Source organism: Spea bombifrons, chromosome 1, assembly GCF_027358695.1.
Source record: "Spea bombifrons isolate aSpeBom1 chromosome 1, aSpeBom1.2.pri, whole genome shotgun sequence".
Lineage (NCBI taxonomy): Eukaryota > Metazoa > Chordata > Amphibia > Anura > Pelobatidae > Spea > Spea bombifrons.
This window is the reverse complement of record NC_071087.1, coordinates 51,259,913-51,275,232: the sequence shown is the minus strand read 5'-3', so window position 1 is coordinate 51,275,232 and position 15,320 is coordinate 51,259,913. Positions and strand designations below refer to the sequence as shown.

General features: G+C 35.8%; 1 protein-coding gene across 1 annotated transcript in view; it reads left to right on the top strand.

The window, feature by feature from the left end:
* The window catches only part of GRID2 (glutamate ionotropic receptor delta type subunit 2), a 418,284-nt gene that overhangs the window by 344,043 nt on the left and 58,921 nt on the right, over window positions 1–15,320 (top strand). Inside the window, exons 11-12 of the mRNA XM_053461590.1 lie at window positions 891–1,203; window positions 9,819–9,957. Of these exons, the coding sequence (XP_053317565.1) occupies window positions 891–1,203; window positions 9,819–9,957 (452 nt within the window). The remainder of the gene's footprint in view (window positions 1–890; window positions 1,204–9,818; window positions 9,958–15,320) is intronic.

The following is a 15,320-nucleotide window of genomic DNA, read 5'->3' as shown; positions in this document are numbered from 1 at the left end:
CACAATATTACGACATCTTGTCGTGCACTAAACTCAGAGCAGAGCGTTTTAAAACTTTAACTATTTAAGTAGTAGTATTTAACTGCAAAATGATTTTCCGTTTGTTTAGTTTAGAAAGAAATATATTTTTTCAAGTTTTACTTGTAGAACAAATGGGCAGAATTATGACCATGTATTATCCGCAGAAATTTGGCAAGTATGTCTAATCTTATAATGACAGCAGCGAGAACATTAGACTTACAAATTACAACCACTTCCAGTGCTTGTATCATGTAAAATCTTTGGCACCTTATCCATTTTTAAATCAATATCTCCTCTCATCCTTTTTTATCTCACAGTGTAAATGTAATTTGCTTGTATTTCCTTGATGTTTTTTTTTTACTGGCCTTACATGAAAGAAACAAATTAACCTGAAATATATAAATAGAGATAACCAGTCATTCCACATGTTTATATGTACTTCCCAAACGATAATAATTTTGTTTGTTATGTTTTACGTCAAAACATCAGAAAACTGTGAGAGCAAAAAATCTATCATATAATGGATACTATAGATATACTAAATTAATCAAAACAAATCATAAACAATTAAATCCCAAAAAGACTGAGGATAAATAAAGAAGAAAACAAACAACCAACTCTCCAAACAATAATATAAAAAATATGTAATACCAGAGACATCCAATAATACACAAAGATATGTAACCTGTGTCCAGTTTTCCATTTTTATGTACTAGTGGTCCTCGCTTCAATCGTCCAGTAAATGCTGCATACATAAAATGATAAATTATATACCTTGTAAATTAGAAAACATATTCCATAACTGATAAATAATCCAATTTTGTTTTAGTGTCATTCCTAACATGTATTTTGTTTCTTGATTTTTCAAGAGAGCTGACATGGGGATTTCTGCTCTGACTATTACACCAGACCGTGAGAATGTAGTAGACTTTACCACTCGCTATATGGATTATTCAGTAGGCGTGCTGCTGAAGAAAGCTGAAAAAACTGTGGACATGTTTGCTTGTTTAGCACCCTTTGACCTGTCATTGTGGGCCTGCATTGCTGGAACTGTCCTACTTGTGGGACTTCTGGTTTACCTATTAAACTGGCTTAATCCGCCGCGTCTGCAAATGGGATCAATGACTTCAACAACACTCTACAACTCTATGTGGTTTGTTTACGGCTCATTTGTCCAGCAAGGTAAGTAAAAAATGAAACTAATTTAATTGCATCAAACTATGTATTTACCAATTAAATATTGTAAAATCATATGCATTATATTCAGTTATTATTTTTGAATAGAGTCCTGTGAAATATACACCCTCTTTGAATTGTATGGTTTTACATATCAGGAGATAGTAACAATCATCTGTTCCTCAGCAGGTATAAAAATTAGGTTAATAAAACCTTAGATGAACAACAACACATGACATATTACACCATGTCATGATTTATTCAAGAAAAATAAAGTCAAAATGAAGAAGCTGTGTGTGAAAATGTAAGAATAGATTTACTGGACTGCTTGGGATCATTGTCCTGTTGCATGACTCAATTTCGGCCAAGCTTAAGCTGTCAGACAGATGGTCTTGCATTTAACTCTAGAATACTCTGGTTTACAGAGGAGTTCACGGTCGACTCAGTGACTGCAAGGTTCCTGGGTCATGTTGCTGCAAAACAAGCTCAAATCTTCACCCCTTCGCCACCGTGCTTGATAGTTAATATGGCATTTTGTTGCTGGTATGTTGTGTTTGGTTTTCATCAAATGTGGCGCTGTGCATTACAGCCAAACATCTCCACTTTGGCTTTGTCTGTCTTATGACATTGTTCCAGAAGTCTTGTGGTTTGTTCAGATTCAACTTTGCAAACTTAAACCGTACTGTCATGTTCTTTATAGAGAAAAGATGTTATCCTGGCAACCCTGCCAAACAAACCATACTTGTTCTGTATTTTTCTAATTGTAATGTCATGTAATTTACCATTTAACAAGCTAACTGAGGCCTGTAGAGTGTGCGACTTAACTCTTGTTTTTTTTGTTTTTTTGCAATTCCTCTGGGCATTACATGGTCTGACATTGGGGTGAATTTGCTGGTATGTCCACTCCTGGGAAGATTGGCAACTGTCTTAAATGTTTTCCATTTTTGAATAATCTTTTTCACTGTAGAATGATAGACGTTAAATTGTTTGGAAATGGCCTTATAACCCTTCCCAGATTGATGGCCAGCAACAATTGCTTCTCTAAGATCATTGCTGATGTCTTTCTTCTTTGGCATTGTGTTAACACACACCAGATGAGCAAACTGCTAAAACGTCTCCTTGTTTTGGTCACAACAGCTGATGATCAGTTAATCAAGGGCATTTGATTAGCAACACCTGTCTGCTACTCAACATCTTAATTCCTATAGAAGCAGTTAGGGTGCACTTAGTTTTTCACACATGGCTTCTCCACTTTAGCTTTATTTTTGTTGAATAAATCATGACACGATGTAATATGTCATGTGTTGTTGTTCATCTGAAGTTGTATTTACCTATTTTTTAGACCTGCTAGGAAACAGATTATTGTTATTATGTCCTGATATGTAAAACCATAGAATTCAAAAAGGGTGTATTTTTTCCCCACAACTGTGTATACACACACACATATATATGGACTAAAGTATTGGTACACCTGACCATTACACCAACAGAGACTTTGATAGCATTGTATTCTAAATACATAGACATTAATGTAGTTGGCCCCCCTTTGCCGCTATAACAACTTCCACTTTTGTGGGAAGGCTTTTCACCAGACTTTGGAGTGTTTCTGTGGGAACTTTTGCTCATTCATCCAGTTGAACATTTGTGAGGTCAGGCACTGATGTTGGACAAGAAGGCCTGGCTCACAACCTCTATTCTGGTTCATCACAAAGGTGTTCGATGGGGTCCAAAATGAGGTCCAAAGTCCAGACATTTTGTGCATAAACAAATTCTAAGCAAATTCTTTACGGTTTTGAAGGCCACAATCATTGACAAAAGTCCTTATATGCAGTTCAAGGAATATTTGGACAAAATGTGGTGGAGTCATGACTGATCTCACCACTATGGGCAAAATTGACATTTACGTAAAAGGTTTTTTTTTTTTTAGTTCATCTGGATTTATGAATATAAGCATATCCCAGAAAGGCTGAACTTAATAGATTTATGTATTTTTGTGGATTTGTGTCTTTTTATGAATGGAACTATCTGATCAGTAGGTCAGCTTACTGGGTAGACTGAAAATCCACTTTGTGATTCTTAACTTCTAAATGCCATACAGTGCTTGCGAGGACAATAAAAAAAAACTGCAAGATGTATAAATTGATTTTTAATTGTTGAAACCTTGCTGTTTCTGCCTTAAAGTATCTTAGGTGAAAAACCAATGATAATTTAATTGTTACATCTTCTCTATTTTTCATCTGCGGTTACCATATGTGAGAATAGATTTTTTTTCTCCTGTATTCTGAAGTACAATACAAAAGAAGCAACAATTCAAAATGAAATTGGACAACTTCTTGGAGAACTACAGTGCACACAGTAGAGATCTAATCATAAATTCCCATTAGGCTACTGAATATCAGTGTGGCTTTAAAATACTTTTATTAGTGTTGTCATCTAATACTTCACATTCACTTTAACTGTAACACAAATTTTATTTGCTAAGCTGTTTACTAGCCCGTATGCATACAGGAGAGTTAAAATAATTGAGTGAAACAAAAGACATTTAATTGCATTTTCTTTCTTCTTAGTTAAATTGTAGGTATTTTTGTTACTCTGTAAAGTAACAATTTATTTTTGGTGTTAAAAGAAGCCACAGTAATTGAATATTAATATCAGTCATAATAGTTACCTTTTACAATACAACTAAGAATCTTTTTACGTTTTATGTTGTGTGCTGGTCTTTTAAGTGAATATAAACTGCCTCCATGGTATATTGGTACATTGACACTGTATCAAAAAATGCATTTTACAGTGATAACACCGGATAATTACAGCATGAAAGAGAGACGCAGGATTTTTTAGGGGCGAAAAGCACAATTCGAAAGACAGGGTGTCCAATTCTTATGAAAGGCAGCTGACATCCGATGAACCAATGCCGTCAGATTGTCCATGTTATTATTGCCCATAATCTGTGGCCTACCCAAAGGCAGATGGCTCTACGTGTAGCCATGTTTCCACCAGGGCCTTCCTAGCTGCCAGGCTGAGTTTTGTCATGGTTGTTTTAAGATTTAGTAAGATTTAGAAGAATTTCTGTAGTACAAAGATAGGGGAAAGGTTTCCCAAATATTGAGTTATCCAGTCCGCATAGCTGATTCCAAAAGCCATGCCAAGGCATCCAAAAGGCCACCAGTGATGTATTTTGTTTTTTGTGATTCCCGAGGCCTGACTCACGAGCCCCATAATCTTAATTTGTCCCATCACTTCCTGCCCAGGCCATACATCTTCCACCCACTTCCACTATACTCTGCACCCCTTCCCTTTTTTATCCCACCCCCTCCTCTTTAGGCTTTACCATTTTCTCTTCCAGCCCCACCTTTTCCTCTTTGTAAATCAAGCATGGATATCGATTACCTACTTGTATATTTTGTTGTGCATCATTTCAAATGTTTTATCTGTTATTTTAAGAGATAATAATATTTAATTTAAATGAGGAAAATTGTAAATTCAACCATTTTTCTCAAGATCCGACATTCATGTCAACTATACAAGAAGGATCACAGATGCTCAAATTGGTTGGATTAGAGCGTCCATGATGTGAGCATGATGTGCGTCACAGCAACCACTGTTACTGTACATTTATACACCATTTGCACCATACATATAGTGCCATCTTTGTGCCCAAACATCTTAATAGCATCATCATTTTTCTCAAATAGCTTAACATTGCCATCTTTGTCCCTAAAAAAGCTTAACAGTGCCACCTTTGTGCCCAAACAGCTTGCCATATTTCTCCACAAACAGCTTCCAAGTGCCATCTTTGTCCTCAGGTAGCTCATCTCTGGCATGTTTGTCCTCAAGCAGCTTAACAGTTCCAACCTTATCCATGCTCACACATGTACACGTACATACACATTCATGCTGACACATATACACGTACGTGCTCATACACAAACACTCTAACACAAATACAGTCATAAATGCATACTCCTTCAATCTCTCTCTCCCCATCCTTTACCCCCTCTCTTCTTCCCTCGCTCATCCAATACATTTGGGGAGGGTGCAACCTCCCTGATGAGAGGCACCTGGGGCAGACCACCTCCCCAAATATCTCCCTCCCTACCAGTTCACTTCCATAAAAAGGTGGAGGTTCTGGGTACAACCTTCCTCCTGATTGGAGGAAGAGGACAGAGGCTGTCCCCTTGGCTCCACCTTTTTGTGAGTGCACAGAATGGCCAATAATGCAGATAGATTCATGGAGAGAGGTGCAGAACACCTGGCAACCATGTAGGGGCCGGCTCTGTAAAGTGCCACCGTAGGCCAAGATCCAGCCCTGTTTACCACCACGTCTTCTCCAACACAGATCTGTGGTAGAGATTGATGTGCAGTGTTTCACATTTGGGGCAGTGTACATCACAAACCCTTTTTATATACTTGCTCAGTCATACACATTATATTCCAGGGACAGGATAAGCAACAGTGCTATTCAACACTTGCACACTAGCACCCTCATAAAGACATGGGTTCACCAAATGAGCCCTGTGAGTAAATTGTGGCATCAAAACCAGAATAAATCTATTATAGGTATTGCTGTTTTTTGGTTTGGTGCACTTTGTTTTCAACTTGAATGTACAATCCCATTGTTAATTAAACCATCAGTCATGAAATCTGTTTTCAAAAGCGATCTTCTTATCATTGACTCCCAAGATTCTACTACTTGATTTTAACTGTTATGTAAGTTACATAGAATGTGTTCTGTTAACTCGCATTAAAGCAGACCATGGTGTAGTTAACACAGAAATGTTGGATACCTTCTTATTTAAACAACACTTATTTATTGTTTTATATAACACCATCATAGTTTGCAGCGCTGTGCAATGCTTTGTATGTTTGTACAATATCTGTTCCTGTTTCTTTTTTGTATTGTCTAGTTTAAACTAAAAATATCATGGAACATTTGGTTTAATCAACATTCAAACATATCCTTTGGAATTAAAATATAACATAACTGTTTTATTATGCTAACATTATTTCCATTACTAAGGAACACTTTGGACTTTAAAGACATTAATTTGGGGAAAATTAATTTCATGATAAAATACTGTTTAGGTAAAACGTTGAGAGGCACTGAGGCATAAAATTGGAATCTCAGCTTCTTGAATACAGGGCAGATATTTCATAATCATCAATGTTTATAAAAGCCAGTTATTTATTTATTTCAACACACATTTTATAATTTTAATCTTAAATATATTTGTCACTATTTATCAGCACAAGTTATTTACTTTTGAAACAAAAACTTAACTTTTAGTGATACACAGTTTGATTAAAATTTGCATCCCTGCGGACATCGAATGACTTACTACTTCTCTAGGTTTTATGTAGTCCTCACCAGCTTCCCACCTCTACACCTCTTTTCAGATATGTTTCCATAACATTAGAAGGCACAAGTAGCTTGTTTGCCTGCAATGGGGAAGCTTTGACGTAAATTAAGTCCTTGGTGATATGGGTATTTAGCCAACAGAGATCAGCATTGGCAGTCCATCCAAATGGTATCGATCTTTAGGTCTTATAACCCACAATGTTTATTGTATGATATTTAAACAGACATGAGCAATTTTGTGCAAATACATGGATGGGTTGATGAATGTGATTTGCTTTGGTGGGAATTGGAGGAATTTGATCATCTGTGTTTAAATAAAGGTAAAGGACATCACCCAAGAGAACAATTATTCTGAAGTAGATTTTTACGTTGAATTATGAATTAAATCAATGTAGTACAGCATTGAAAACTGGAGTCTGGAGCCAAAAACAATCCTAGTTTGATAAATATCAGATTAAATAAGTCTTATAATCACAGTGCTAAAATGCATAGGTCCAAAACAAATTATTTAAGATAGTTAATTTTGTAAATAAGTATTCATTATTTTCACCAAGGAAATGCAGCAGCATTAGGCTTGCAACAAACAGAATCTTCTGTAGAAATACATATCTAAGCAAAACTTTTATCATCGGTATAGGTGAAGGTATCAAATGTTTCCATGGGAATTTTGAAATGACCTTGCAAGCGTTTTTATAGAAGCGTTTTCATATCTCCAAGCAAAAGAGCATGTTTTACCTTTCCATTATTTTTTATTACTTATTTTCATCTAGCTATTTCCTGTAATTGTAATTGTGATACACCCTTATAAAAATGTTAAAGTGTTACATTTTCAACAGGTCAACATCAAAATAGTATGCTCTCTGTAAATTCCTAATATTAAATACATATTTGAATTTATTAAACTAGCAAAATTACCCAGTTGATATTTAGAATACTTCACACTTATCACAGGAGGAGTAATTGCTGAACTTTACCTATGTTGTCTATTTTATTAAATGCAATTAGTTCCTCTTTTAGGAACACTTGAGTTTTAATTATATATATATATTATAGCATTACATATGTGCTGACAGATCACATATATGGTATTTCTCAAAGGTGTCCATTTAACAGCCTTCTCATCTAGTAATTATTAATATATGAAATTGTACTGATAATCTATAATAAAATTGCTTCAGGTAATTAGCAGACGAGAATAATTTATTTCATTAACAAAGCAAAATGTATCATGTCATGATGTTCACTGAACAGAATCCCATAAACCCATAATAATATTTTAGTGTAAGCACAGTGTTATATCCAAAGGCCAGCTATGTATATCCAGAAATGGGCAAAAACATTTTAACTATATTGACCTTATTATTATTATTATGATTATTATTATAATTATTATTATAAAAAAAAGAAAAAAGATTTCTGATTTTATTGCAGTTCGTCAGTTCTTTTTCAGAAAGTATCCCTTACATTTTATACCCAATCTGGAAGATTGAATTGTTAGTATTCCCTGAAACTATAAATATTTTACCTGGAATGTGAATTTTGATACATTTCTGTTATGTTTGTTTATGAAGATTTGTTGCTATAGTTATTAATTATAGGTGATGTTGGCAACAATACAACAGTTATGCAGAAAAAGAATATTTGTAGATCTGGCCAAAAAACAATTTCAGAGATAAGATGACGCATTATTACATTTGTCAGATGCAGAATAACATTGCCTCAATTCATACATTAACTGTATTCTGTAGCTACTGCTTCTGAATCAATATTTGCGTCTTATTTGATGTAGAGCTGGAGTGCAAATGATAAATACTGAAGATTAGATCTGTCACATTTATATTTTTCTTATTCTTAAAGCTGGGATACATGTATAACATTGTGTAAAAATGATTGGGTTGGTACCAATAATCAAGTATGTGTGGAGAAAGTAAACGCTAAATTTGAAAAGACAAATATTATTTTGGTTTACTTCATAATTACAAAATATTAAAAATACATCCTGCATCAAATTTCCAAATGTATTGAAATTTCCAGATATATTTACTGAATACTTTAGATCCACTAAACTACAGACCAAAGCATATCATTGTAAACAATGTCAGATCTCAACTGTTTGCCCTCAGAGCTACAACAGTAATGTTACACCAGGTTTATCAAATCCACTGATACAATCTATGCTGTGGGCATCTACAGATTATTTTCCAGGTAGGACCTTATGTACTTTTCTTTATGCACTGGGAATAGAAAAGGGCCTTCCACAAACTGTTACCACAAAGTTGGAAGCATAACATTGTCCAATATGATGAAGGGGACATACAAAAACATTTTGGACAATGCTATGCTTCCAACAGTTTGAGGAAGGCCCTTTTTATTCCAGCATGACTGTGCCCCAGTACACAAAGCAAGTTCCATAAAGACATGGTTGGATGAGTTTAATGTCAAAGAACTTGACTGGCCCACACAGAGCCCAGGCTTCAATCCCGTTGAACACCTTTGGGAAGAAACGGAACGGAGATTGTGAGCCAGGCCTTCTCATCCAACATCAGTGCCTGACCTCACAAATGGTCTACTGGATGAATAGGGAAAAATCCCCACAGAAACTCTCCAAAATCTTGTGGAAAGACTTCCCAGAAGAGTGGAAACTGTTATAGCTGCATAAAAGCATTATTAAACACTCATGTAATGGGATAGATAGATAGATAGATAGATAGATAGATAGATAGATAGATAGAGAATGTTCAGTTTATGAACCATTGGGCTATAAATTTTGTTTTAGTTTCTGCAAATCAAAAAAGAGATCATGTATTTTTATAATTATTTTGTACTTTTTTTTATTGTTTTGTTTTCTTCTTCTGAACATTGAATACATTACAAAAACAAATTAATAGTGATTTACAAAACTCTCAAAAGGAATTAAATAGCAATTCTTATATTGCAATGGAAAAAAACGGCTAAAGACAAGCTTAATGTTTATTTTGTTAATAAGTTTAGGCCAAATTACTTAACTTTGTCCGTTGAAATGTATGATTGTTATTCAATTAGATAATTGTATGTCCTGCATTTACTCAATTCCATTACGTTTCATAGAGTTGATAAATATACCCTGCATACACACCTCGTTCAAAAAAGGAGGCGGGGCACAGCATGAGTAGGTGGCACTAAAACTAGGCCCCTCCCCTTACCACTTGTTATTCAGTAACTGTAATTCTATAGTTCTCTTTGATAATAATAGTAAAAGTCCAATTTTCTTTTTTCCTACCAGGAGGAGAAGTCCCTTACACCACTCTAGCCACCCGCATGATGATGGGAGCCTGGTGGTTGTTTGCCTTAATTGTCATCTCTTCCTACACAGCAAACCTAGCTGCCTTTTTGACAATCTCTCGGATTGAAAACTCCATCCAGTAAGTCTATAAAATAAATTTTTGAGAGTGTATGTTCTGTTGTGATTCCTGTTTTGTACATCTTACCTTATTGTTATTTTCTTATCTTACCTTATTCTTATTTTTAACATTGAATGCATTATTCCACCATATTTACAAGATTCCCTTGTAGGTCTTGTGCTGCAATGACATGATATAATGGGGGCAAAGGGGACATTTTCCCCATGGATCCTGGTGCCAAGGGACCACAGTTCTTCACACTTCTTACCTGTCACTTATATATCTGCCTGCACAACACGGCAAGAACACAATGCTTGTTGTGTTGGGTGCCTTTAGATCTTTTCCATCTCTAAGGGTATTTGCTGAGACCCAGACAGGCTCCATTGCTGGGTCAATGAAGGCAAGGGAGTTTCTCATTTCCTGTCATGTGCTAGGATCAGCCAATTAGAAGCCCCTTTAACAGCTCTCTACTTGTAAGGAAAACAGAGCACTGAGTTACTGTGTCAGGATCCTCTAACCAGCAGCCTGCTGTCACAAGTACAGAGATATTCTGTGTATAAATATTTGTATGTATTTATGTAGGGATGTCTCTGTATGAATGGATGTGGTTGTGCCTCTTAAATGGCTGCATATCAGTGTGTGGACACAATGTCTGCTTGTATATGTATTTGTGTTTCTATCAATCACATTACATTGTATTTTATTTAAAAGGTGTCAGCGGATTGTTGAGCACCCAAGAGAGTGATCTGTCTATGGTTTGCTGCCCTTTAGACCTGCCGCCCTAGGACTAGTCGGTCTAGGCCAGAACACATCACTGGCTAGCCAAAGTTAACTTTTGTTCAGTTTTTTAGGAAATAAAATGCTTGACTCCCCAGCTTGGTCTCCTTCATTCCCCCTTATATTACATTTACTTGGGATTTCCAATAGTGGTTACTATACTAAGCAGCCAGATGTTCATTGACAATATATTGTACTTAACACAGACACACACACAAAAATATATGTGTGTGTGTTTGGGACAGCCCCATCTGACCATGATCCTACCTTCAAAGTGGGCAGCAAAAGGTAAGCTAGTTAGCAATGAGTGAGCACAGCAGGACAGAGATGACTGAGTGAGTGTGGAGAAGCATGTTTGCCAGCTTGTTTGTTTGTTTGTGTGATAGCATCTCTCTTTCTCAGCAAGCAAGCAAACCTTATGATTCCAGTCTCTTTCCTGTCCCTATATAAAGTTATAGTTAAACAATACTAGAAAAACTAAACACACACACATGGAAACCTTTGCTAGTGATAGGTACATTGGAAAGAAAAGACCAAAAATGAATAAATTGTTCAGTTATAATCTTGGTCATACCATACCACACATTGTGAAATTTCAAGCATTTCAAATGCCCCACAATGAGTACATTAGTTATCTTATTTCAGCCAAAGCTGAAATAAATGCCATGTAGTATTCTAATTTATTTATTCTTTGAGCTATAAACCATATATATTAACCATATAAAGAAAAGTAAATACATAAACTGCTTCTGATGAACAAAGGTATGCCGTCTTACCCCATGCAATACACACGACAACTTAGTGGTCCAACGTTTGTTGGAATTAGTTGTCTCCACAATAAGCACTTATTAGGAGAACATTCTGTGGCTGCACCTTTACTTTAACACTGTGAAATAATATTACAATTGAATCAGTTTAATGGATTTTATCAATACTTGCGTCCATTTTTTCTGGTGGCCACTGGCTTTTCTACTAATGTAACATCCACAATCATTGCATTACTCAGCTGGAAAATGAGAATATTTAACAAGATGCGTACTATTAATATAACTTATGAGACAATATTTTTTTCATTGGATAGTTTATTCGACTGAGAATGTATTAGTTGAAAAACTCCTAAAATTAAAGAGCAAACCCATTTTTCATTATAGTTTGTGGTATCAAATGAGTGTAATTAGAGGGATTGGTATTCATAAGGGACTAAAGTTATAACTAGAAGGGTTTAGTTGACAAACTGCTCCAAACAGGAAAACAACATCCTAGGAAATAATTATATAGAGGCTGCTAACGCTGAATTATTACAAAGCAGAGGCATTAATTAGCTGAAGGAATAATTATATTTATTTTTCACTGATTAAATTGTATCCTAAGAGAACATTAGTTGGCAACGCTATGTTACACTTGAGGTAAGAAAAAAAAAAGGGATACTAAGAGCATGTTTTTGAGATGAAAAACAATTATGTAGCTTTTGAGCTTAATCTAAAACATTGTGTATTTATTATTCTGGATGAAAAGGGAAGGAAGAACACGATTCCCACTGATTCCCCACATGTTTAGTAGAGCTAGTAGCGCTATGCTAGTTTTGAGGTAGATGCATTGGAAATTCTTGTCTAAGATATAGGACAATGAAACAACACACAGAAGCAACAATTACGATCTTACATTAAGGGATAGCTAGATCAAACGTGGAAACTACCCTCTTCCATCAAAGCTAAAACATGTTTGGCCATGGCGATGAAGATTTACAAAAAGGAGAATCAAGGACAGTGATAGATGCCAGCAAATGTGGAATCCCTAGCTTGATCACCATCTACCTAATCGGCTCATCTGTGACTAGCTCAGGTATGATGAGCTACCTTCTAGGGCTCTCAACTCCTCAGTCCTTTTCTATCTTCCTCTCTCTTCTCACTCCCCCTGTTTCTTTTCAAATGCTACCCTGTATATGCAGTGTATATTGGAAACTGTAGATGTTTCTCATTGGAGTATTGTAATTTCCAGTAAATCAATGCATTCATCTGTGTGTTGAATTCCCATGTCTTTAGTTTTCAGTTTGTAATTTCTATAGGTTTACAGCTACGCTTATAATAATGTCAGCCTCTGATCACTGTGTGGTGCTTTTGAAACATGTCACTTATTTAATTTAAATGTGTGGTTTCAAATAATGAAACTACATGTTTTTGTCTTTGTACATTATAATGATTATAATAAACCAAGATATATAGGACTGTTTACTTGAGAGAACTGTATATTTTCAAATTACAGGTAAATAGGAGAAAAGGTGCTTTCTATCAACATGTAAGTTAAACTATCTGTATTCTTAATGTGATTTGAAAAATAGTTGACTAATCAATTACTGATACTGAAATCCATATTCATTGCAAAATTAGTGTATTATGATTTAAGTGCAGTCAGTGTGACAAGCAGAGTAAATGGCATGCAATTCACCTATTTTATAATGATTGATAACGTTAAATGTTGTTTAAAAGTAAAGGGCATGAACAGCAGGGTTAAAGTCAAGGCTAAGCTTCTGATATGCCTGAAGGGAAGCATAATATGTCTAAATTATAGACATAGTAAATGGCAAATGTCATTGAAAAGTACCAGGGCTATTATTACTTATTGAGTAATGCCACAATCCAGCTACATCTTTTAAGTCAACTAATTCCTTCACTTCATCGCTGTTCATCAACAACTTCAATTTTCAGTATCTCACTATAACAACCCAGATTTGGGCATACCATGGCAATCAAATAAACTCAGCATGCGAGCCATCTTTAAATTATTATTTAATACTGTGAAGTTCTTTCTCAACCCTAACTGTTCTTTCATTCTTATTCCTTGGATAATAATTCTACCACCACAATCCAGCGGTACAGAAACATGTTTAATTTAATTAATAACCATGCATCACTTGTGAACTGAGATAATGGGTCTTCATGCTACTTAAATAGCTTGAGGGATATCTTTTTTGCTAGCTGACATTTTGGAATTCTTGAAACTCTAGTGGTTGTTTTGAATTAAATTGAATAAAGAACTGTACAGAGGTTGTACTGATATGAAAATGTGCTAGAAAGAAAGAAAGAAAGAAAGAAAAGAAAGGAAATTAAAACCATACTTAATTTTAGGACATTTCAGTCTACAAATAACAACTGATTACTATTTAGTTTGGTATTTTTACTTGCAAACTAGCACAGTACACAGAATTGATTTTGTTTATTTTTTCCTTCTTCATAAACTGTAGAATTGCTTTTATTTCTACAGATCTTTATTAGAAATTGTCACTAACCTCTTTTTTTATGAACTGTTATTATACAATAATACCATCCTGTTAGTGTTCTCTGAGAACATTACACTGCAGTTACTGTGATACAAATTTATCTGAAATACATACAAAGGAAGTGCCCAAGAATGTGCTAACTGCAATCATCCAATTAGAACTGAAATGCCCTCTACTGTTCTCAGTGTGGGATTAATCTCTAAATTAATAATTCCACAATAATACCCAAAAGGAAAGATGTTGTGCATGGTATTTCTAACCTGAGAGAAGAATTTAATTCTATATAAATACAAATTAGATAAATCGATAGATAGATAGATAGATAGATAGATAGATAGATAGATAGATAGATACAAGCCACTGTTGAGTCGAGTCAAACCACAGGCTGAGCCTCTGTGGAAGTTTAGCTGACTCGCCATCCAAAAACACCGGATTTGGTGTACTTTGCGAGGGGATGAGAGGTTCTGGTTTAGTCTCGGCTCAAGCTCACACACCTACTATTCAATCCTTACCTGCCATCACGCTCAGCCCCAGCTAAAATACATCCTAGCACCCCAGCATCTCATCTTCTGTTTGAACCAGAGCCATAGCTAGCTCCTTTTGCACCCGAGACAAGAATGGAAAATTGTGCCCCCCACCTAATTTTTTTACAGAGTTTAAATTATTTACACTGCCTTTACAAATACCTGCCCTTAAACACACATATACACATACACTGCCCTTACAATGGACTGCCCATACACTCTGCCTTTACACACACCTGCCCATGAACACACATATACCCATACACTGCCCTTACACACACCTGCCCATACACTGCTTTTAGACACACCTGCCCATTAACCCGCATATACACATACAATCACCATTACACATATGCACATACATATACACACCAGCTTACAAACAGAAAAATAAGCTTATTATAAAGATGGTCTGAGATGTGGAATGGAACTGTGTAGAGTCTGGCTACATGTGTATCATTGCCCTGCAAAGCTGGAAAGAAAATTACACAGGGACTCATGCTGCAGCTTTAAAGTGTCAACATAATATAAATTTGCTCAAAATTCTGCTCTTACACACATCTGCCCATACACGCACACAAGCTCACAAACACACATATATACAGTATATATTAGGGAGCACGGAAGCAGGGATCTGAAGTGACAGACCTTGCACTCCCTAATGCTGGGGAGATTGTGATCTCCCCAACCAGCCCTGTAGGCTGCAGCTGCTGATCGGACGGCTGTGCGCCCCCTTGTAGCTGCGCCCGAGGCGAGTGCCTCTCTCGCCTCACCCTTCCTACGGCTCTGGTTTGAACTTATATTAC